Source organism: Vulpes vulpes, chromosome 1, assembly GCF_048418805.1.
Source record: "Vulpes vulpes isolate BD-2025 chromosome 1, VulVul3, whole genome shotgun sequence".
In the NCBI taxonomy this organism is placed as follows: Eukaryota; Metazoa; Chordata; class Mammalia; order Carnivora; family Canidae; genus Vulpes; species Vulpes vulpes.
The window spans coordinates 171,479,967-171,505,660 of NC_132780.1; the positions used below are offsets into that span (position 1 = coordinate 171,479,967).

Here is a 25,694-nt window from a genome sequence, read left to right on the forward strand (position 1 = left end):
TAAAGGGATACATGCACCCCTATGTTTACTACAGCATTATTTTCAATAGCCAAACTATGGAAACAGCCAAGTGTCCCTCAATAAATGAATGCATAAAGATGTGGTGTGTATATACACAATGGAATACTATTCAGCCATAAAAAAGAATGAAATCTTGCCATTTGTAACAACAGGGATAGAGTACAATGCTGAGCAAAAGAAAGTTAGTCAGGGAAAGACAAATACCATGATCTCACTCACATGGAATTTAAGGGAAAAAAATGAGCAAAGAAAAAGGAGAGAGAGAAAGACAAATCAAGATGACAACTCTTATCTATAGACAACAAACTGATGGTCAACAGAGGGGAGGTGCCTGGGGGAATGAGTGACACAGGTGATAGAGATTAAAGAGTGCACTTCCTATGTTGAAAAAAAAATAGAAGAAAATGAAAATAAATTAAAGAAAAACTATTGGACATATTCAGGGTCCCCCAACAGCGGCACTACTGACATTTTTCAGTCAGATGAACCTTTGCTGTGGGGGACTACCTTATAAACTACAGGTTTAGCAGCACCCCTGAACTCTACCTACTAGATGTCAGTAGCACTACTCCCAACCCCACCCCCAGCTGTGACAACTAAAAATGTCTCTGCACATTGCCAAATGGCTCCAAGGGATGCAAAATGGAGAATACTAGATATGTCCATGTCAACCTAAAGCTCCAAGATAGCCACATAACACTAATAATAAAAACAAGAATAAAATCTACCATTTATAAAGAAATCTACAAAATGATTAATATCCACAAATTTCATGATTATAGAAAATGGATCCTCCAACCAAAAAGTACCACATACTGGAGGCTACCTCTATTTCTCAGTAATTCCTATCAATTCATTAGTCATCCAGAATGGAAAAACATTAGATTTAAAAGCTTATTAATAAAAACTGTGTATCTAATAATAATTTTAAATCCAGAGGATTAAACCAGTAAAGAAATTTAATCTCTGAAATACAAAATTTACAAATTGGAAACACATTTGTTATTGAGTGATGATTCTAGCAACATATTAATTTAAAGCACCAGTCCTAGCCCAATAAGCTTGGACTTCTGGATAACTCACTTATACGGCACATTTTGCATTTATTATTCTTTTTTAAAGACTTCAATTACTTATTCATGAGAGACACAGAGAGAGAGAGGCAGAGACAGAAGCAGAGGGAGAAGCAGGCTCCATGCAGGGTGCCCGATGCGAGACTTGATCTCAGGACCCAGGATCATCATACCCTGAGCTCAAGGCAGACACTCAAACTCTAAACCACCCAGGAGCCCCCATAAATTTCATGTTTTCTTAAGGAGGGCCTCAAAATTATTTGTTTTAAACCCCAAAAATGTGGATCCCCCTCTGCTTATAAATAAAAAAGTTTAAACTACAGAACTTTTTGGGCCTAATTTCCCAAACGCTTTCTCTTACTCCAAACAAATACTGATTTATACCCTGCTTAGTATCTCCTGTGGAAAATAAAGTATATACCATTAAATATAAGTAAAATAAGTTACATGTCAGTATCTTCCATCTTTTTGTCCATACAGGTTTTATAGCAAATAGTCACCTTGTTTTAAAAAAGGAAGCTTACCTGTCTGGGTACATTACAACTGGAAGGTGGAGGAATAATTCCTAATTGATGAAAAATATTCAAACCAAATGTATAAACACATCCATCTTCAGTCAGTACAACAGTATGATCCTTAGCGGCTGCCACTTGGGAACAAGTATGACCACTCAGTCCTTCCACAAGCCTAGGAATCTACAAAATAAAAGTATCTTTAGTATATATTAACCATTTATACCAAAATGCAAACAGAATCTGGTGATCCCATTTCCAAAATGACATAACTAATAAATGGCTGACATATCATAGGTAAACTCTACAATTTAGCAAGGGATATGTTTAACAGGATAGGGGGCAGCCCCGGTGGCCTAGCGGTTTAGTGCTGCCTTCAGCCCAAGGTGTGATCCTGGAGACCTGGGATCAAGTCGCACATCAGGCTCCCTGCATAGAACCTGCTTCTCCCTCTGCCTGTGTCTCTTCCTCTCTCTCCGTGTCTCTCATGAATAAATAATAAAATCTTAAAAAAATAAACTTTTTTAAAAAGTTTAGGGGGGATGCCTGAGTGGCTTAGCGGTTTAGCGCCTGCCTTCGGCCCAGGGTGTGGTCTTGGAATCCCAGGATCGAGTCCCACATCGGGTTCGCTGCGTGGAGCCTGCTTTTCCCTCTGCCTGTGTCTCTGCCTCTATGTCTCTCATGAATAAATAAATAAAATCTTAAAAAAAAAAAAAAAAAAAGTTTAACAGGATATGGACATTGGTTTATGAGTAAAATGCAAAACCCAGTAAGACATTTCAGTAAAATAATTCAATCCAACAAATGATTTTTGAGCCCTTATCATACACCAAGTATAAATTTGTTTGGTATAAATAAGTCTTCAGCTAAAGTATTCACTGATATATTGAAAAAATAAATAAAAATACAGGAAAATACAGGTGTGAAGAGTAAATGAGTTGGTAAGTAAAAAAAACAAGTCTCTGACATTGCATAAAATGAAGACAATAATGTCTGTAATCTCACAGGGTTGTTTGTGAGGCTTAAGTCAATGATACCGTACGAAAAGCATCACTGATGCCTAGAACATAATAAACCCAGGAAAATTGGAAGCTGTTATTATAGCTCTCTCTTCTTTTCAAAGCACCCTTTAATAGATAAATATAGCAGTAATCCTGTCAAAAAATTTTACCTTAAAAATAATCTACTAGGCAATTTTTTTAATGCAATAATTATTTAGGTTTCTTCCAATTAACAGTTTCAGTAGCGTAAGAGTCAATCTTTGATTATACAATGAAAACACAGGCTCAACTTTTATTTTTGTTTAAAGACTGATTTATTTTAGAGAGAGAACACATGAACATAAGAGGAGGGAAGGAAAGAGGGAAAGAATCTTCAAGCAGATGTCCCCCTGAGTAAAGAGCCCTACCCAGAGCTGATTCTCACAATCCATGAGATCATGACCTGATCTGAAACCAAGATTTGGAGGCTCAACCAAATGAGCCACCCAGAGGCCCCAACTCAACTGGTAGGCCACAAATACTTTGATGAGAACTGAAAAGTAAATAAATAAAAACCAGGACTACTTCAAGAAAAGGGCTTTATAATTAGTCTGACTTTTAAAATTTCAAATATGGAAATATTTTAAAGCTTATTTATATGCTCTCCTGTCTTAATATTTGCTATATGCAAAATATAATTTTTCTTTGATGCTTCAGAACGCCTGGGTGGCTCAGCAGTTGAGCGTCTGCCTTTGGCTCAGGGCGTGATCCCGGGGTTCCAGGATTGAGTCCCACATCAGGTTTCCAATGTGGAGCCTGCTTCTCCCTCTGCCTATGTCTCTGCCTCTCTCTCTGTGTCTCTCATGAATAAATAAAATATTATCTTTAAAAAATTTTTTTAAAAAAGAACTCTATCTAAATACTTTAAACATGATATGCAAGGAAACTAAATGATCTTTTTTTAAACGATTTTTAAGATTTATTTATTTCAGAGAGAGAGTTTGTGCAAAAGCGCAGATTAGGGGTAAAAGGGAAGAAAACTCCCTGCTGAGCAGTGAGCCCAACTCAAGGCTCTGTCCCAAGACCCAGAAAGCACAACCTGAGCTGAAACCAAGAATCAGAGGCTTAACTGAGCCACCCAGGCACCACAACTAATTTTTTAACTCTATAATCAACTGTTATATTACTCTCTGCTTATAGTAGGTTAAAAACGATATCTCTTTAGTTAACGGAAGCTTCCATTTTAGGGAAATTTTACTGAAGTTACCTAAGATGGGTAATGACATTTCAATTACCAAGCATGTCTGTTCATCTCCATGGCCTAAACGTCCTCCAGGACCATGACCACAGGTATAAACCTGCCCTTTCTGAGAAAGAAACACTGAATGAAATTTACAAAGCACCACCTAGGAGAAAACAAAAGAATATGATTAAATTTCTCTGAATAAAATAACTTTTATAAAAAGAATAAATTACAGAATACTGCTATTTAAGCTGGATGACATGTATGTGGGGATTCATTATATATTCTATTTTGTATATATATGTATGTACTATAATATATAGTTCTATAATAAATATTAAAAATACAATTTTAAAACTATGTCTACAAATGCTGATAAATGGGAAAAGGAAAAAAGAAATTAAGTATATATTACCCACAAAAGACACTAAACAAAGGATAATGCAAATCTCAAGCATTCAACTAGGAAAAGCAGTAGTCAGCTGTTTCCCAACTATAAAATCACAAACAAGAACGAAGCAGTACAACATGAAGCACAAACATCAAAAATACTAACATGTTATTAAAGAAAACAGTACATATGGCTTAAGAATATTTTTTAAAAGGTATTGCCTATACAGGGTTTGGTGGTTCAATAGTATGTCCTTTCAATATCTGTTTCTGTCTAATATACCTTTAATATCATTACATGGCTTTAAATAAAACTTATTTTCAAGTTTTACCCTCTTCCCCATTTCCTTTTCTACCTGCCATCTTTCCAAACCCTCCTTGCCCTATTGACATGCAATTATATATTCACATACCCTTATCAGAAGGCTAATTAAAGGACTAAACTTCATGGAACGCAATAATATGAAACCAATAGCAGTTTTAAGTACAGGCATATCTCGTAGATATTGTGGATTTGGTTCCAGATTAGCACAATAGGGAAAATTTCTCGGTAAAGTGAGTCAAATTAATTTTTGGTTTCCAAGAGCATATAAAAGTTATGTTTCTATTATACTGTAGTCTGTTAAGTAAGCAATAGTACTGGGTCTTTAAAAAAATAATGCTCTTATCTTAGTTTTAAAAATACTTTAGTACTAGAAAGTACTAAACCATCATCAGATGTTTCAGCAAGTCATAAACTTTTTACTGGGGGATGGTCTTGCCTCAGTGTTGATGGCTGCTGACTGATCAAGGTGGTGGTTGCTGAAAGTGGGGAAGACTATGGCAACTTCTTAAAACAATTCAACAATGAAGTTAACCAAACCAACAGACTCATCCTTTCATGAATGTTTTCTCTCTAGCATGCCATGCTATTTGATAGCATTTTACCCACAGTAGAACTTCTTTAAAAACTGAAGTCAAGGGATCCCTGGGTGGCACAGCGGTTTAGCGCCTGCCTTTGGCCCAGGGCGCGATTCTGGAGACCTGGGATCGAATCCCACGTCGGGCTTCCGGTGCATGGAGCCTGCTTCTCCCTCTGCCTATGTCTCTGCCTCTCTCTCTCTCTGTGACTATCATAAATAAATAAAAATTTAAAAAAATAAAAAATAAAAAAAAATAAAAACTGAAGTCAATCCTCAAACCCTGCCACTGCTTTATCAACTAAGTTTATATCATATTCTAAATCCTTAGTGGCATTTGAACAGTCTTTACAGCATCTTCGCCAGGAGTAGAATGCATCTCATGACACCACACCTTTTGCTCATCCATAAGAAGCAGCTCCTCAACCCGTCAAGTTTGATCATGAGATGGCAACGATGCAGTCCCATCTTTAGGCTCCACTTCTAATTCTAGTTCTCTTGCTATTTCTACCACATCTGCACTTACTTTCCCCAGTGAAGACCTGAACCCCTCAAAGTCGTCCATGAGGGCTAGAATCAAATTTCTTCTAAACTCCTGTGATGTGGATATTTTCACATCTTTCCGTGAATCACAAATGTTCATGGCATCTGGAACGTTTTTCTGTTTTCTTTCCAGAAGATTTTCTGTTTACTTTGCCCAGACCCTTAAGAAGAATCACTATCTATGGCAACTATAGCCATATGAAACATGCTTCTTAAATAATAAGACTTGAAAGTCAAAAATGACTCCTTGATCCATGGGCCACAGAATGAATGCTGCCTTAGCAGGCAAGAAAACAACATCAATCACATTGTACATCTCCATCAGAGCTCCCAGGTGACAAGGTGCATCATCAATGAGCAGTAATGTTTTGAAAGAATCTTTTTTTCTGAGCAGTAGGTCTCAACAGTGGGCTTAAGACATATATTCAGTAAACCATGCAGTAAACAGATATGCTATCAACCAGGCTCTGTTCTAGTTTTAGAGCACAAGCAGAAGACATCTAGCATTATTCTTAAGAACCCTAGGATTTTTAGTATTGTTAAGTGAACACTGGCTTCACCAGCTACATTAGCCCCTAACAAGACAATCAGCCTGTCCTTTGAAGCTTTGAAGCCACTCACTGACCTCTCCCAATAGAAAGCTGTCTGTCCACATTGAAAATCTGTTGTTTAGTGCAGCAGCCTGCATTGTCTTGGCTGGATCTTTGGGATAACTTGTTGGGGCATCTACATCAGCACCTTCTGCTTCACCTTGCACTTTGATGTTAGCAAGACGGCTTCTTTCCTTAAACTTCATGAACTCACTAAACTCTCCTAGCTTCAAATTTTCTTCTGCAACTTCCTCGCCTCTCCTAGCCTTCACAGAATTGAAGAGAGTTAAAGGCCTTGCTCTGGATTAGGCTTTGGCTGAAGGGAATGTTGTGTCTGGTTTGATCTTATACTAAGGTCACTAAAACTTTCTATATACCGGTAATAAGGCTGTTTCACTTTCTTACGATTTGTGTGTTCACTGGAGTAGCACTTTTCTTTTCTTTCAAGAACTTTTCCTTTGAATTCACAACTTGGCCAACTTGCTGGTTCAGAAGGCCTACCTTTCCACCTATCTCAGTTTTTGGCACACTTTACTCTCTAAGCTTAATCATTTTTAGCTTTTGATTTAAAGTGAGAGACATTCAATTCTTCCTTTCACTTAAACACTTAGAGGACATTGCAGAGTCTTAACAGAACTAATTTCAATAATCTGTGTCTCAGAGAATTAAGGAGGCCCAAGAAAAGGTAGAGAAATAGGGAACAATGGCCAGTGGAGCAGTGAGAACACACACATTTATCAATTAAGTTCACCATCTTATATGGATGCACTTTGTGGTACCCAAAACCAATTACAATAGTAATATCAAAGATCACTGATCACATATCACCAGAACAAATACAAATGACTTCTGAACAACACCGGTTTGAGCTTCAGTGTGTATCTACTTATAAGCAGATATTTTTCCAGGAAATATAGTATAATACTTTAAATGTATTCTCTTTCCTTATGACTTTCTTAATAACATTTTCTTTTCCCCACCTTACCTTACTGTAAGAATACAGTGTATAATGCATATAAGTATGTGCTAATTGACTATGTTCCTCAGTAAGACTTCTAATCAACAGCAGTTAAGTTTTTGGTGAGTCAGAAGTTATGCATGGATTTTTGATTGAATGGAGGGGTTCAAGTGTCCTGACCTCCATGTTCTTCAAGGGTCAACTGTATAATACTAATGAAAAAGTTTGATATTATTGAGAGAATTAACAAAATGTGACACAGAGACACGAAGTAAAGAAATGCTATTGGAAAAATGGCAAAGACTTACTCAATGCAAAACTGCCATAAACCTTCCATTTGTAAAAAATCCAGTGTTTGTGAAGTCCAATAAAGCAAAGTGCAATAAAACAAAGTATGCCTGTTTATGTACATACATACTTAACCCCTCCACCACACTTTGTTATTTTGCAAACCATCTAATATCAGTATATTAGTTTTACCTTAATACCATTTAAAAACCATTTTTTCTTTTTAAAAATTATGTGCTTTTACATTTATGTCACCTATAATATTTCTAACTTTGGATATAAAAAATTATTACAAAATAAAGCAATCGGAGAATTATTTTCCAGAAAATCAGGTTCTTATGGTAAATAAGAAAGTTAGAAGCTGACTTACAAGCTCTATTCACACATGTCTTTTAATTACTTGGTAAGTTCTGTGAATACGTATATTTATCTAAGTAATAAAAAAGTCATTAATTCATTTAATTATACCGCAAATAACCAAAAAGTCTAAAAATAAAACCCAACATTATATTCATATTTGTAACACAAATTTAGAATTTGTAAAGGAAAAATCATTTTTTGAAACCAGAAATAATACATTTTGCTTGGTTTTATACTCAATATTAGAATGCCATTCTATTTCTGACTTATATTAAACAACCAATACCAGAGTTTAAGTCTTCCAACCTTGGGACGCCTGGGTGGCTCAGCGGTTGAGCATCTGCCTTTGGCTCAGGGTGTGATCCCAGAGTCCCAGTATCGAGTCCCACGTCGGGCTCCCTGCATGGAGCCTGCTTCTCCCTCTGCCTGTGTCTCTGCCTCTCTCTCTCTCTGTGTGTGTCTCTCATGAATAAATAAAATCTTAAAAAAAAAAAAAAAGTCTTCCAACCTTAAAACCTCTAAATTTTTTTTTAAGATTTTATTTATTTATTCATGAGAGACACACACACAGAGAGAGAGAGAGAGAGAGGCAGACACACAGGCAGAGGAAGAAGCAGGCTCCATCCAGGACGCCCGACGTGGGACTCGATCCCCGGTCTCCGGGATCACACCCTGGGCTGAAGGCAGCGTTAACCGCTGAGCCACCCGGGCTGCCCAAACCTCCAAATTTTTTTAAGGAGATAACTTATTATGCCTTTCATCTTAATTCTCTGGAATATACTGTGCTGAGATTAATAGTATCTGCCCCATATTAATTCATTTAGTTCTAGAGTATAGAATCAGTCCATTTCAATTACTACTAATGGGGCTCTCTGTATAACTGGTGCTCAGTAAATATTCCCATAAAACTTGTCTTCTTTTCTGACTGTAATTTACAGTGCTTTCCTTCATAACGTATCCAGTGCTTGCTTCAATCTCATTCTGTGGTAAATCAAATTCCTTAGATCCTTAATCTCTTCACAAAATATTCTCACTTCCTTGCCTTAAGTATAGCTCTCTCCTTAAGTGTACTATTTCATCCTAACAAAGGATAAATATGCTCATTTCTTCCATAACACATATATCTTAGGACCTGAAGGTATAACCAATATCTGGTTTCCTAGCGCTACCATTTATTCTTTTACTCTTGTTTAAAAATCCTTGCTCCTGAAAAATCTCAGCTCATACAAGGTAACTACACCATGTATTATCTCAGAAAAGGAAAAGAGGTATCTTTTCTAAGTGCCCTGTGATCAATCATTAGTGGCTGCTAATGGGTGGAATAGCATTTTAAGAATTATGAGGACCTAGTAAGCTCAGATGAACACACCACACACACACACACACACACACACACACACACACACACACTGCGTTATGGAATAAATTGAGTATGTTAAGAGTAACAAAATCCACGGAGGTGGAAAACATGATTCAGCATAATGAAGACCAAAGACCAAAACTGTACAATTATATCAACCAAAATTTTATAATTACCCATATTTAAGAACTCAGGTTTGCTCACCTGAAACTAACAGTGAGTTTCAACAACAAATTCACTTGAGAAACAATGTGAAGAACTATAATTTTTGTGAAATGAAAACAAATGCTAGAAAATCAATAGAAGCTCTTGCCTTTTAAAGTAGTATCTCTACACTGCCTTCTAATTTCTAATACTGTTTGCACAAACATCTCAGTTTTATGGCATTTAACACAATCTAAATAATATTAAAGCTAACAAAATCTAAAATAGAATTAGTGAAGTTCTGTTGATTAATTTCTTCATTAAAATGTTACTATCCCTTCCACAAAGTTAACATAATCCAAATAAAAAATAAACTATCAAACACAAAAGTTATTTTAATCTCTGAAAGTTCTCATTGCACTTCAAAATACCTGCTTGATATAAACCCCACTCCTGGAGAACAGATCCACCAACTCTGGATGGTGTTTGCTATTCTGGCTTCCATGACCCAGGGTGAAATTTGTATTATCTCCCCAGGTGTAGACATCTGTAGGATCTAAAATGTAAATTAATTTTTATACTTTAATATTTTAAAACAAATACAGTTGAGTTATATACCCTACTAATCAGTTTACCCCAAACACAGACTCTAATTTAACCAGCATATTTAGAAAGACGCTGTCAACTTTATCTCTTACATTATGAAACTATTAACATATTATCTAATTTTAGAAATAGATACCAGAAAATCTAAATCAGCACAAGTCTGTCTCAATGTTAGGAATCTAATACTTGTTCCTGGTTTTGTTAGCAGCTAGGGTAATTGCCAAATGAATAAAATACCACCTGCTGTATCCACTTAGTTTCCATGAAAATAATTACTTAAATACAGAATGTTACTAATACATATATATATTATTTATATGTTACATATACACATATAAAGGTTCTAAAAGAAGCAAATGTATCATTAAGTTACTTTTCCTAGAGAAATATTAACTTCAATAGTTTGCTCTTGATAGATGTAAAAATCACACTAGTGATACCTATTAAAGTGGAATAAAAAAAAAATCACCGCTAAGTTTATGATCTAAGTCTTAATTTTTATTTTGGAAGGCATATAACATACCATTCTTGAATGGAATTATAACTATAACTTGCATTACAGTATCAAGGATAGAAATAAAAATGAAAAAAGAATGTGTCCTTATTTAGCTTGCTCACTATTTAAATGCAAATTATAGAGTGGACTCATGTAAACCTCTTCTCCTTTTCCACCAATTCCCATTTCCAAAGTTCAAAGGCACACAAATTAGAGAAATAAGCAAAATCAAAAAGATATCAAAGTAGCAGAATCACTTCCTTTTCCCTTCTACTTCAAGTACTGATGTTGCTTTCTGGATGCACATTAATTACTTTACAGTAGTTACAATTCTAATTGTCTTCCCACTTGGCTATGTTTTTATTCTCACAGACGTAATATAGATTAAAACTGAAAATACAAAATAAATCAGTGTTCTGAATAAAAACCCAAAATAATCAGCTAACATACACCAAGATAAAAGTTCTTTGCAGATATCCACACAAAAATAAATTTTCTCATGTATTTTAAAATGAACAAAGTTTCACTAAAATTTTCCCAGCTGTATCTTCATGAAATATATTTGCGGAACTTTCTTACCAGTAGTTTTGAATACTACATGAGTTGGTCTATCCTTCATTACAAGATCCAAAGCTGACAAGCCTTCTTTGTCTTGAATATACAGACTAACACCATGCTAAAAAAAAAAGACAGAGATAAATATACAAATATGTTACCTCCTATGCCCACCCACATTTTTTCACACACAGAAGAGAACCAAAAAAAAAAAAAAAAATCAAAAATCTAGTTCTTAAAATAAGAACTAGAAAACATGAACAAATAAGTAACATTTAAAATCAAAATGAACTAGAGATGAAAATTTTCTACAGTCTGGCTGCCCTAGTTCTGGGTCTCTCTGTATGTGCCTGTGCTTGCACACATATACTTTATGTATGTAAAGAGCCATGCTGGGATCCCTGGGTGGCGCAGCGGTTTAGCGCCTGCCTTTGGCCCAGGGCGCGATCCTGGAGACCCGGGATCAAATCCCACGTCGGGCTCCCGGTGCATGGAGCCTGCTTCTCCCTCTGCCTGTGTCTCTGCCTCTCTCTCTCACTGTGTGCCTATCATAAATAAAAAAAAAAATTAAAAAAAAAAAAAAAAAGAGCCATGCTCCATGTCTAGTTTAGTTAAGAGCTATAAAGACTTCAAGTAATGGCAGGACAATATTGATATCAGAATTTACTGTTTATAAATATGATGTGATCATCTAGGCTGCATCTCTTCCTGCCTTGAATTTTGTTACGTCTGTTATTTACATTTAAGACAATTCTATTCCTTTATTTCTATTAGTGTGATACAGGTTTTCATCTTTGTATTCAAACTTTAAAGCAATGTTTAATTGTAGCTTCTTATAAATCCTAATAAAAAAATCTGGGAATGTGTCTATGTGTTTTAAGGATGAATTTAAAGTGATTTTTTTATCTTCACAGTTCAAAATCAAACATGAAAGAGAACATTTTCTGTCCCCCTTATATAAGGCAGTTAGCACACCCTATCCCTAACACCATACTTTTCTATCTTTTAAAATATAATAGAAGAGGGGTAAGGGGGACAGATAGTAATGTTCAACTGATGTTGTTGTTACTTCACTACAGTTTTTTAAATATAAAATGTTCTTTTTGAGAATAATCTTTGGAAAAAAAAAGAACTTTTGGTACTTGCTGACAGTTTATTAAGACATTCAACAATTAGACTTACCTCTATTTTAACCTGTCTATTGTGTTCATTACATATCCCTATGACCTAGATCAGTGCCTAGATCAGTGGAACACATCAGGCACTCAAAAAAAAAAAAAAATTGTTCCAAATACTTTACAAATAGCAGAGCATTTAATCCATACAACCTTATGATTAGGTTAGTTCTATTTACAAATGAAGAAAGTTAAAGCAGTTTTGGGACACCTGGGTTGCTCAGTTGTTGAGCATCTGCCTTTGGCTCAGGTCGTGATCTCCAGGGTCCTGGGATTGAGTCCTACATCAGGCTCCCCTTGAGGAGCTTGCTTCTCCCTCTGCTTGTGTCTCTGCCTCTCTTTCTGTGTCTCTCATGAATAAAATAAATAAACTCTTTAAAAAAATAAAAATAAAGCAAGTTTTTCCAGAATAGAAATGTAAGTAAACTATCTGTATGAAAAAACAATGATATACCAATAACATACAACAGGACCCTACAAGCATAAAGAGTCTTTGATAGCCACTCATCTTGTCATGAAATCAAGGAGTCAAAGAAGATATGTATAAGATAGGCTGTCTCTATTCCAGTTTTTGGTAGACAAGTAGTTTCTGCTGAGGTTTCTCTTATCTTTGGCAATCAGGAACTGGTAGTACAGGTGTATATTTATTGTACAATTTGTTTTGGTAATTAAAAAGTCTTATAGCTATAAAGTTGTTATCAAATGCAATTTATTTAAAATGTGTACTTGTGTATAGTCTCTCTCTGCCAACCATAATACCTTAAGGGCTACAGTTGTCATAATACTTTAAATGCTACAGTTGTCCAGAAATAGAATTGACATGCACACCCCAATTAAATGATGTTAAAAGGTCAAAGGAAAAAAGGATATGCTATGTTGAGACATGAATACTAAATGGATAGGAAAAGGTTTCTGTGAGAAAATTTTACCAGTGCAATGTATCCACTCTTAGATATCTATCATTGATCAGTTGGGCTTTGATGATGACAAACGACAATCAAGCCAAGCACAAGGTAGCCAAAGGCACAATTTTCTGGCTTCTCTTAGCCAAGGAGGAAAGAATGAGGATTTCTAAAGGGAAATGAAACTTCAAAGGGAAGGAAGGTTCAAAATTCAGATCAGGCCCTATTTCAAACTGAAGCCCCAAATCTTGACACCTGAATGGCAACTCCTATGACAAGAGAAAATCCAAGGATGCTCATAAGCTTGACAGAACTAGGAGTCATCCAACTTTCTAGCAGAAACTGTTAAAAAGGTGAGGTTTTAGAGGTGGGAGAGGATAAGAGTAGATCTGGTAAGATGTGTTAACTCTTACCAACCTAGCTTTCTGTATAAAATAAAAGGAATTGAACCAATATTCAAATGTTTTAGATATAAGAGGAATTACCAGTACTATTAGTAAACTTTCTTTAAAATCAAAAATAGATGAAGACACTGAAGATAAACTCCCTAATGTGACCATAAATTCCTTGAGGACAGGAAGTGTTTTGCTCTTCTCTGTATCCTCTACAAACACGACAAAATGCCTAAAATGTTAAAACATTTTGACTTTTGACTGTTAACGTGCATTCATCAGTGAAATGACATTGGGATACATCTCAGAAAACTTCATTATTTGACTATACAGTACAACAAACCTAGATTTCATTTACTTAGTGGGAAATTTCAATTCAATTAAACTGACTCTATTTTTTTTACAACTATATACTATATCCTAGCCAAACAAGAAGAAACATGGTACCCAAAAACAGTCCCTAAATGTTATATTTCAATAACTAGTGCCCTTTTAAAGCTAATAACAGTTACAGAAAAGTATATCATTTTTCTTAAGAATACTAAAAGATTAAAAAAAAAAAAAAAAAAGAATACTAAAAGATGGGCAGCCTGGGTGGCTCAGTGGTTTAGCGCCTGCCTTCAGCCCAGGATGTGATCCCGGAGACCCGGGATTGAGTCCCACGTCAGGCTCCCTACATGGAGCCTGCTTCTCCCCCTGCCTCTCTGTGTCTCTCATGAATAAATAAATAAAATATTTTTTAAAAATATACTAAAAGATACATAATACTGATGAAATGATAAAATGTGTGGGATTTACTTCAAAATAGTATGAGATAAACAAGACAGCAGGGACATGTATAACATAACTAGCCAACAGTCCACTATGTATTGGAACTTTAGTATATGCTTAAAATCTACATCATAAAAAGTCTAAATAAAAATATATATGGGATTTGAGTTCTAAAGATCAGTCAGTTACAATAGTAAAAGATAACAAACAATTGATAAGAACAAACTCAAATCTCTGGAAAATAAATGGGGTGTTTGAAACAGACTAAGAAAAACATATACCAAACAGTTTTAAGTAAACAAATGATACTTACCTTCAAGAGAGACCAAACACAATCAATATGTCCATAAAAAATGCTTCTGTGCAAAGCTGTCCATCCTGATTCCTTGTCTTTCACTAGCAGATCCACTCCTTTCTCAATAAGCCAATCTAATACTCCTTTCTTTCCACAGGAGGAAACAAGGTGGAGGGCGTTTCTGCCAAAGGCATCTTTGATAGTTGCAGCATTGTAACAATAACTGGAGAGAAAGGCCTTAATCTGGTTTTCATTCCCCTTTGTTACGACAGAAAGGACATCCAAAGCATGCTTCAGGGATCGACACTTTGATGTGCAGTCAGGGATGGAAGAATTCATCCTAATTGTTTTATACTGCTTAGTAGTTCTTCAAAATAGTTAAGACTAATTTTTAAAAATAAAAAAGCCAGGACAAAAAGGTGCTATTCAGTAAGATTTATAGAGAATAAATGACTTGTTTAGGATTATAATTTAAATCCTAAATGGCAATAGTATAAAACTATATATCTTTGTACAATTTATTTTGGCACTTAAATCAAAAAATTATAAATAGTTCTATAAAGTTTATATCAAATGCAAATTCTTTATTAAAAAAAAAAACTTTCCACAGTTTATAAATTATTCCTGGAATCAAGCACCAAGGGGGAGTGAGGAGGGGAACTCCCCCTCCACACTGTCCGATCCTTTTAAATATCCATAATTGCAAGGGTGACCTATAAAAGAAAGAGAAAGAAAAAGTAAAAAATACAAAATTTACCCCTCACTCTCAAGTGCTTTACAACTACCTCTATATTTAAGTGCCCCCTAAAAAAATAAGTGCCCCCAATTCCTATTTGAAACACATAAATAAAAATGTATCACCTTTTCACCTTCATACTTCACATCCACAGAATTCTAGAACTATATCAATCAGCTTTACCGCCTTTTGTCCAGTCACCTGTTTGGGGTCAACCACTGTATCCGTACTTTGGAGTCCATCGCTTTCTTTCCAAAAGCTTCATTCCTTCTCCCCTGTATTTTTACACTCTACTAGCTATGTCCCCACAAATTATAAGCACACTTAATTCTACCATCTTTATAACAATCCCATCTCAAAACTTTACCCCCTAAAATTATTTCACCACCATCACCATCCAACACCACCCATCACCACCACAAAAGCGAATCCTCTCTCTCATCATTCAGTTTTTATTAAGGCCTAGACACTGTAATAATGTTCTCTGTGCCTGGAAAGTCCTTTACCATACGAGCAGATGATAATTAAATATCAGGTATCAAAACCACTAGGTATCAACCTGAAAAAAAAACTTTTAGATATTTATACCTTATACCAATATAAATCCCAGATGGGGCAATGATAAACAAAAATAATACCATAAAAACACGAGAAGCATGGGAGATTCTTTTTTACAATTTCAAAGTACAAGAGGACTTTTAAAGCATAATCTGAAATTTGAGAATTATAAAAATTATAAAAATTTAATCAGTTTAAAGCCTACATTAAAAAAAATTTAAGACAAAAAAGGAGAAAATCTACCTTACCATATAGTCTCTACAAATTAGAGACCAACAGAATAAAACTCAAAGAATATGATATTTTCAAAAAAAAAAAGGGGGGGGTAATTTAAACAGGTTTTTTTTAATAGACTCATCTCACTCAAAAGATATGTAAATTAAAACTATAATGAGATACCATACAACAACATGAATGGAGCTAGAGAGTATAATGCTTAAGCAAAGTCAGTCAGAGAAAGACAAATACCATATGATTTCATTCAAATGTGAAATTTAAGAAACAAATGAGCAAAGGGAAAAAAGAGAAAAATCAAGAAACAGAGCCTTAATTATAGAGAACAAACTGATGGTTACCAGAGGAGAGGTGGGGGGAGGGTTATATAGGCGATGGAGATTAAGGAGTGCACTTGTCAGTGATGAACAAAGGGTGATTCATGGAATTGTTGAATCACTACATTGTATCCATGAAACTAATATAACACTGTTAACTAACTGGAATTTAAATAAAAACTTAAAAAAAAACTATAATAAGATACCACTTTTTAATCTAACAAGATAGCAAAGATCAAAAGGTTGATATTATGTACTGACAAGATTGTAAGAAAATACATACCTACTCCATTGCCAGTAAACATATACACTCATACAATCTCTTTGGAGAGCAATTTGGTATAGTTATGAAAATGTAAAATACACATTTTTTCTGACCCAAACAATTTTACTTCTAGGAATTTATCTTGTAAAACCTTACATTATGTGTGAAATGGCATAAGTACAAGAATATTCACTGAGTCATTGTTTGAAATAGTAAAGCATGGAAAAACCCTAAATAGCTAAAAGTATATCCATGCAAAAGAGTATTATTCATGCATCAAAAAGAATGAAGCAACTATGTATATGAAATAATGTATAATAACTATTATACATTATTTATAATGTATAATAACTATTATACATTATTTATAATGTATAATAAATAATAGTATAATAACTATATGAAATAATCTCTAAGATACACTGTACAATGTTCTTTAAAATGAGATGTAAATTAATACTCTTTCTGGAAAAAATGTATATGTATTTACATGATTATGCATGAATATGTACAAAAGATGTCTCGAAGAATATACAGGAAAATGGTTAACAGTAGTTCCTATGGAGAAGAGCACCACTAGCTGGAGACAGAAATGGAAGGCACACTTACTTATATTTTACGATGACCCAATTTTGAATGCTTTACCATGAGCATGAATACCTATTCAAAAATAAACATCCAAAAAATAGAAATACTAATATATTGATTAGACAGGCTGTAGGAAAATCTAGAAAACTCAGCCACCATATAAGAGCCTTTATTTCCTTTTTTTCCAATATGCTACACTGTCTGCTTTCCCCTGTTCAGATCTGGAGAAATGAAATACAATGTCAACTATATGATATGATAAATTACTATTCTTCAGTTTCTTTACTTCCTGTTAGAAAACTAACCACCTATATATTAGAAATTTTATATCTAGAGTGAACTACTTTCCATTCAACATTTCTCCATCATCTTTTTATTTATTATCTCCTAATTATTTTTCTTTCAATATTTTTGTACTCTGGATTTTATTTTATTTTAGTCCTCTGGATTTTTTTTAAGATTTTATTTATTTATTTGAGAGAGAGAGTGAGAGACAGCAGGAACGGGGAGGGGGAGAGGGAGAAGCAGACACCCCACTGAGCAGGAAACCTATTGTGGAACTTGATCCCAAGACCTTGAGGTCATGATCTGGGTCAAAAGCAGATGGGACTGAGCCACCCAGGCGCCCACCCCAGTCCTCCGTATTTTAAATAACCAGTCAATCCATTTCATAATGGTTACATTTTAAAACTTTTATAACAGAAATTCTATATAAATTCTCTTCTCCAAGGAACTGATCATAAATACTTAACAGAACAATCTTAAAACCAAAAAAGACTCCAAGTAGCCAAAGCAACCTTGAGAAAGAAGACCAAGGCTGGTAGCAGCACAACCTGTGATTTCAAACTATATTACAAACTAGTAATTAAAACAGTAGGATATTGGCATACAAAGAAACACATAGATCAATGGAAAAGAAATCCATGCATACATGATCTACAACAAAGGAATCAAAAATACACAATGGCAAGAGGACAATCTCTTCAATAGATGGGTGTTGAAAAACTGGACAGCCACAGGCAAAATGAAACTGGCTCCCTATCTTAAATCATACCCCAAAATTAACTCAGATGGTTTTAAACACTTGTAAGACCTGAAACCATAAAACTCCCAAAAGAAAAGAGGCAGTAAGCTCCCTGACATCGGTCTTGGAATTTATTTTTTTAATCTGACACCAAGAGCAAAAGCCACAAAAGCAAAAATAAACAAGTGGCACCACATCAAATTAAAAAGCTCCTGCATAGCAAAGGAAACCATCAACAAAATGAAAAACCAACCTACTGAATGGGAGAAAAATTTTTGCAAGTCATACATCTCACAAAGGGCTAATCAATCTAAAATATTCAAAGAACTCATACAATTCAAGAGCAAAAAACAAACCATCTGATTAAAAAAAAAATGGGCAAAAGATCTAAATAGACAATTTTCCAAATGTGCCCAGTGGTACATAAAAAATGCTCAACATTACTAATCACCACGAAAATGCAAATCAAAATCACAATGAGATTTTACCTCACTCCTTCAGAATGGCTATTATAAAAATAAATAAATAATTACTGTTGGCAAAGATGTAAAGAAAAAGGAACCCTTTTACACTATTGATGGGAATGTAAACTGATACAACCACTGTGGAAAATAGTATGGAGGCTCCCCCCAAAATTAAAAACAGAACTACCATATGATCCAGCAAGTCCGTTTCCGGATATTTATCCAAAGAAAATAGAACACTAACTTGAAAAGATAGATGGATTCCCCATGTTCACTGTAGCATTATTTATAATAGCCAAGATATGGAAACAACCTAAGCATCCATCAATGGATAAATGGATAAAGTTATACATACACACGTGCGCGCGCGCGCGCGCACACACACACACACACACACACACACACAACGGAATATTATTCGGCCATTAAAAAGAATGAAATCTTGCCATTTGCAACAACTTGGATGGACCTCAAGGGCATTATGCTAAGTGAAATAAGTCAGAAGAAAGAAAATAGCTTATGACTCTTATATGTGGTATTTTTAAAAAACAAAACAAGCTCACAAAGAGAACAGATTGATATTTCTAAGATGGGGGTAGGGGTGCAGAAATGGATGAACTAGTTCAATTGGCTTTTTTTTTTGTTTGAAATAAACTGAATGAACTTTAAAAATAAAACTTAAATTCCCCAAAATACTTTATTCATTTTAATTTTTTAAAGATGATTTATTTATTTGACAAACAAAGAAAGAGCCCACGCACAAGCAAGGAGAGCAGGAAACAGAGGGAGGGAGAAGCAGGCTCCCTGCCAAGCAGGAAACCTGACCCGGGGCTCCATCTCAGGGCCCTGGGATCATGACCCGAGATGAAGGCAGACACTTACATTACTGAGCCACCCAGGGACCCCTCATTTTAATTTTTTAAATACAACTGAGTGACCAGAAAAACACTTATGAGGCAGTTATTTAGAGGGACCAAAAAAAAAAAAAAGAGGGACATATGATGAGTTTACTGTATATATAGGGAAACCTCCTGTGCACCATAGACAGTGCAAATCTGCACTTTTAACTCCCATTTCAAACCACATTAAGAGTCAAAAGTCCTAAATTTAACTAGTTCTTCCCTTTCTGACTTTCCCATTTGGAAGTGACAGCACAGAATTAGAGGACTCCCAATCCTCTTTAGCCTCAGTTGTTTCTACTTGTCTGTATGTTTTATAACTTGATATAAGCCTTATAACATTCATCCCAACTGTTGATGGGTATCAAAAACAAAAAGGTACCAAAGCTTCAAGTAGTTTAAAATGTGAAAACTGGAAAATGAGATACATGGCAAAATAGTCAACTGTAGTTAATTTCATTCTTTGGAGGCTCTAAATATCTTCCCACCTTTGTAGTTTTAGTGTATTCATAATACCTGAGAAGAACTACTTATTGGCAAATAACTCAAACATTACATGAAAGAATTAAGGTATTAACTATAGAAAATTCCATAACTGTTACTATATAGACAATTTAAATGAAAAAAAAAGGAATATTAAATGTAAAAATCATAGCATACTATAATATACAGAGAAACATATAGAATACTATGAACATAAATATGGAAGTGACTAAGAACTAGAGTTTCTTAGAGTCTTACATATTTGGATTCAAATATAGTAATGCCAGCTGTTACTAGTTACATAACTAAAAATTACATAATCTCTCATTTCTTCATCTGAAAACAAAGACAATGTCACCAACCTCACAGGGTTACTGTAAATGAAATTGCTTAGTCTAGTACCTGGAACAAAACAGGCAATCAACAAATAATATCTTTTATTACTAATATTACTTCTGTAACAAAAGGGTAACAAATTTAATCTCAAAATTCACGTTTGAGTTTCACTGTCTCTGCAACCTGGTTTCCCTGATACTTCTATACTTCTCCAATTAAACTACATACACTAAGATTACCAAAATCACCTCCAAACCGCCAGATACTTTTAGCTACTCACAGTTGTTGGTTTTTTAAAGATTTTTATTTATTTATTTGAGAGAGAGAAAGAATATACACATGCAGGGGGAGGGGCAGAGGGAGAGAAGCCAACTCCCCACTGAGCAGGGAGGCCCACATGGCTTTGGATCCCAGAACCTTGAGATCATGACCTGAGCTGGAGGTAGACGTTTAACCCACTGAGCCACCCAGGCACTCCACTACTTTCAGTTCTTATTTTATTTTACTTACCTGCTTTTGGTCATTAATCTGGCATTCTCCTAAGGTATTCAGGAAGGGATACTTGAAGCATTTAAGCATGGACTCCATCTCACCACATCTTCCAAAGACGTTATCTCTACCCCTTACCTTCAAATTTTGGGCTTCTCTCAATGTTTCATCCTCTATCTTCTTTTCCCCTCTACTTCATATTCTCCCTGGGTAATTTCAATCTCTTTCTAGCTTTTAACTGTAACTGATATGCTCATAACCCCCAAATATGTCTTCTACCCTCACATCTTTCCTAAACTCCAGGCCCATATTTCCAATTACCAGTGTAAATGTTATTTATGCATTCAGCAAATGCTTACTGAAGGCAAAGAAAGCAACGAAAATAAATATTAAGCACCTGATACATACTGGATATCTTACATATCAGACAGGTTTAAGCCACCCAAATCATAGCACCAATAAAAGAGGAGTTAGAATTTAAGCATAGATCTGTTTAACAGCAAAGTCCACGCTATTTCTACTACACTACTGCCTCTCCAATGAATCTACAGCAGGTCACAAGGTACTGGAAATACAAAATAAATACAAATATTTTAGATAACATGAAAAAAATACAAGTTCATGGATAATACTTAAGTGAAACTACAGCTCATTTAACATCTGCATTCAATGAACAAAATTTATTACCTATTATAATCTACCATCAAAGGATCACAATTTGATAAAGGAGACTGATTTTATTTAAACAATAAAAACATGATTATAAACTTATAATAAAGATAAAGCAAGTGACTCATAGAAATAGGGAGTTGACAAGAAAGAGATATTTCCCACATCAGGATGTACATGTTTGCCTGATAAATTCAGGGTGGGTAGGCATTCAAGGCAGAGGGAACAATAAATATAAATGAAAGCATTAGAATCATTTTGGTCTATTCTGAAAATTCCAAGTAATTCAGAAGACAGAAAAGAGGCCTAATACATACACACGGATGGGTCAGATTATAGACAGCTTTCTGTGCCTTTCTTTAGGTCTAAAGAAAGTGAGCGATTCAGAGACACACTTAGATATATTTAAGCTCTTGAACTGACAAGATGTGGTGAACTCCCAAGTTTCTAGCCTGATTATAGATAGAACAGCCAAGAAGTAGAGTAAGGGTTAAATACTTTGGAAATTAGAAAAACAAAACAAACTTTTAAAAACCAACAAACAAAAATTAAAGGTGAAAAATTGTTTTATATGTGAATATAAAAATGCTGATGGGAAACTGAGTTGGAGCAGTATAAGCTACCTACAGGCAATTTTGTTCAGCCTTGAGCACTGGGCCACCACAAAGGTGTTAGTCAGTAGAAGTAGAGACCTCATAATTGTTCCACTTATCCTTGGTTAGGAGTTTAGGTATCTTCCTAAAACACAAATCTTATCATGCCATTCTCTGACAAATCTAAGCCCAATATCTATGTTTTATGTGTTAAGGTTAGTCTTGTGATCTCAGGAAGAGGATATCAATTAGGCCTGAAGATCACGTAGCATGTAAAATTCAGATCTAAATTCAGAACACTGGAGCTAGGAACCCATTAGTACACCACTGACTAAATAATCCTAGACACATTACAATTTCCTAAGCTTCAATTCTCTCACTTGTAAAAAGTGGGGAACAACTATTTATCTCCTGAGTTGTTCTGAAAAAATAAATGAGACCATTTATTCATATGTAAGCACCCAACTAATGTTTCAAAAAAAGAATGGTGGGTAGGGGGAAGAGGACATATTAGTATACAGGTCACAAAATGGCATTACTTTATATTAGAGTCCTTTCTGCTTGGAATTCTTTTCACTCAAACCCTTACATGACTGCCAACGTGCCCATGAGTTACAAAACAGATATCGACCATCTTCTGAACTATGATACAGACAACCACAGGCTTTACACAAATTTCAGACTCATATTGCCCCTTTATATGTGAGAACCTTCATTTTACATAAAGGAAATTTACGTGAAAGTTTAGTAGCCTATCCAAAATCACAAATATAGAAAAGTTTACTCTAGATTCTATCTATTCTACTCTACTCATATTGCTCTCTCAAAATGCAGTTAGGAAATCTTTAATGAGAAATAGTGTAGTATGAAAAAAGTTATCCTTATTTGTAGTCATAAGAATTAGGTTCCTACTATCTAAAACCTTGGACAAATAACTTAATCTCCCTAGTCCTATTTTTCCATCTGCAAAGTTGATGATAATAACTTGCCCTGTTAGTATGTCCCTCATGTACACAAAGGTTTTAAGTTCTTGGGGGAGGGAGGATGTCCTATTTCTCCCTATGTCTCACTCTCTATATATATAATCAGTAAGTAGATTTGTAAAAGCACTAATACCAAAATATCTTTCTTTTAAACTTGTATCTATATTAACTGTTACAAAGCTACAAATTGTAACTCAATATTAAAGAGTTTAATTTTTTTTAATTCCTTCTATAAGCCTTGAAAATAATTCACATAACAATTTTTTTTCTTTTCTTTTTTATTTATTTATGATAGTCACACTCACACACACAGAGAGAGGCAGAGACATAGACAGAGGGAGAAGCAGGCTCCATGCACCAGGAGCCCGACGTGGGATTCGATCCCGGGTCTCCAGGATCGCGCCCTGGGCCAAAGGCAGGCGCCAAACCGCTGCGCCACCCAGGGATCCCTCACATAACAATTTTAAAACACAAGCACTTACTTCCTTAGGAAATTAGTAATTTTGCTTCATCAATATTATTTTAGTCTAATGTTTTCTCAAATATTTTCTTGGTACAAAACAGAAACTTCAATGCTTTATCAGAGCAATACTGTTTCACAACAGAAAAATTCTCCAAGTTTTAGGGGGCAAGCACATCTCTACATGTAGCAATAAATTATTGACCTATTGATAACAGTAAACTGACTTTGATATTACTTAAAATAATAAACCAAGTAATACGGAGCTCCTTTATGTAATAGGTAAATAAATTCACTTATGGTCTATTGAACTTTATACGGTCCCAAAGTATAATGAGTATAAAAGAATTTAGTAAGTTCCTTCATAAAATTTAGCATACTAAGAACCCTCAATACAAGTTTCTTTGGGGTTTGAGGTTTTTATTTAAATCATGGAACAGCCATTTTTTAAAAAACTTCTTGAAGTAAACTCTTAAGTTTCTGCAAATATCTGTAACAAATTCTTTTTAGAAAACAGACCTTGGGCAGCCCGGGTGGCTCAGCGGTTTGGCGCCACCTTCAGCCCAGGGCCTGACCTTGGAGACACAGGATCGAGTCCCACGCCGGGCTCCCTGCATGGAGCCTGCTTCTGCTTCTCCCTCTGCCTGTGTCTGTGTCTCTGCCTCTCTCTCTCTCTCTCTCTCTCTCTCTCTCTCAATCATGAATAAATAAAATCTTTAAAAAAAAAAAAAAGAAAGCAGACTTTTCTGTCCTCATCTTTTGTTTCTAAAACCAATAAAAATCAAGGAATTCAAAAAGGAGTGAGAAGATCAAGAAGCGGCTATGCAAGGATGTGAATCGGTACATCCTGGGTAGAGAAACACACTCACAGAAGTCACAGTCTTTCAGTAATTCTGATAAATTTCGAATTTCAAACGCCCTGCTTGGAAGCATGGGAGGGGGGAGGGGGCAGCGAGCAGGGGGGTTGGGGGCTACATCAATTTCTGCTTCCTGAAAAATATCTTTAAGTTTTATTAACTAGGCTGAAGAACAGTAGTCAAGAATGTCCGTGCTCACCGATTTTGCTGCTGAACCACAACTTTTTAGAACCAGGAAGCATGATCACAATAAAAAGCCTCTGTCCTGTCTCCCCCACCCCCTTTTCACATAATGGTCGACAGACACAGAATTTCAGAGTCGGTGTCACCATAGTGGAATAAAAATAGGTGGCCCTGCGAAGGGATAACGCTTCAAAGAACGGACTCGAATCCCAGGCTTGAAGGGGAGCCACACGGACAACTATCCTGAGACTAGCAAGGCAACAACGCTGGAGGGCGTGTCGGGCAAGACGGCAACGTCGCACGTCGCAGAACAGACCATTCATACGCTGCGCGAGGCTGCGGGAAGGCGGAGGCAGGGAGCCCGGCCACTCGGCCCGCTCCGTGCCTCCGAGCCACTGGCTTCCCTCCCCGCGGCCCACCCGCGCCACTGGCGTCCCCGGTCACCCGCCCCCCGGGAAAGTGAATACTGTCCCGTCGCCCCCCGGCTGAAGAGCGCCGGCGCCTCAGCCCGCTCCGCACGCGAAGGCCGCGCACAGCGCTCCCTCACCAGTCGCTAGATGAAAGTGCGCCGGTGGTCTCCGCGAGACGGGCACACAGCGGCGCAGGGACACATCCTCAGTGAAGACAACTGGAGAAACCCAACGGTGCCAGGAGGAGGCCAATCCTCAGACCCCGGCCAGCTGTGGAGGCGGCTGCAGCTTCAGCCGCGACTACAGGCACGGGGAAGGGGGGGCAGGGAGAAAAGGCCGGGGCGGGCGGGACCCAGGAATAAGACGGGCGTTGATTGGCTGCGGCGCGTGTATGCCTCCTGAGGATTGGCTGCGGTCCGCCCAGAAGGCCTCGCGTGGCAGCCCCTCAGCTGTGGCCTTTCCCGGGACCCCTGAGGGAACTTGACCCCTGCCGGCCTCCTGGCCCCCGGCGCAAGCCATGGCGGGGCGGGGCCACGCGGTCGCTGAGGGCTGTCAGCCAACAACGGTGGTGGAAATGTCCCTTTCAGGGTCAG

General features: G+C 36.2%; 1 protein-coding gene across 8 annotated transcripts in view; it reads right to left on the bottom strand.

Annotated features, from left to right (window-relative positions):
• Positions 1–25,477, bottom strand: part of IBTK (inhibitor of Bruton tyrosine kinase) — a 98,922-nt gene extending 73,445 nt beyond the window's left edge. For 4 of the 8 annotated variants that reach the window (XM_072736061.1, XM_072736046.1, XM_026007410.2 and 1 more), the window contains exons 1-6: positions 25,239–25,455; positions 14,572–15,266; positions 11,043–11,139; positions 9,793–9,917; positions 3,882–3,992; positions 1,619–1,789 (exon numbers count right to left, since the gene is read on the bottom strand). In XM_072736061.1, coding sequence (XP_072592162.1) covers positions 1,619–1,789; positions 3,882–3,992; positions 9,793–9,917; positions 11,043–11,139; positions 14,572–14,892 — 825 coding nt within the window. In that variant the 5' untranslated portion in view covers positions 14,893–15,266; positions 25,239–25,455. Of the gene's footprint in view, positions 1–1,618; positions 1,790–3,881; positions 3,993–9,792; positions 9,918–11,042; positions 11,140–14,571; positions 15,267–25,238 lie in introns of all 8 variants that reach the window. The other 4 variants (XM_072736050.1, XM_026007411.2, XM_026007409.2 and 1 more) reach the window with 3 other exon arrangements.
• Positions 25,478–25,694: the final 217 nt, after the last annotated feature.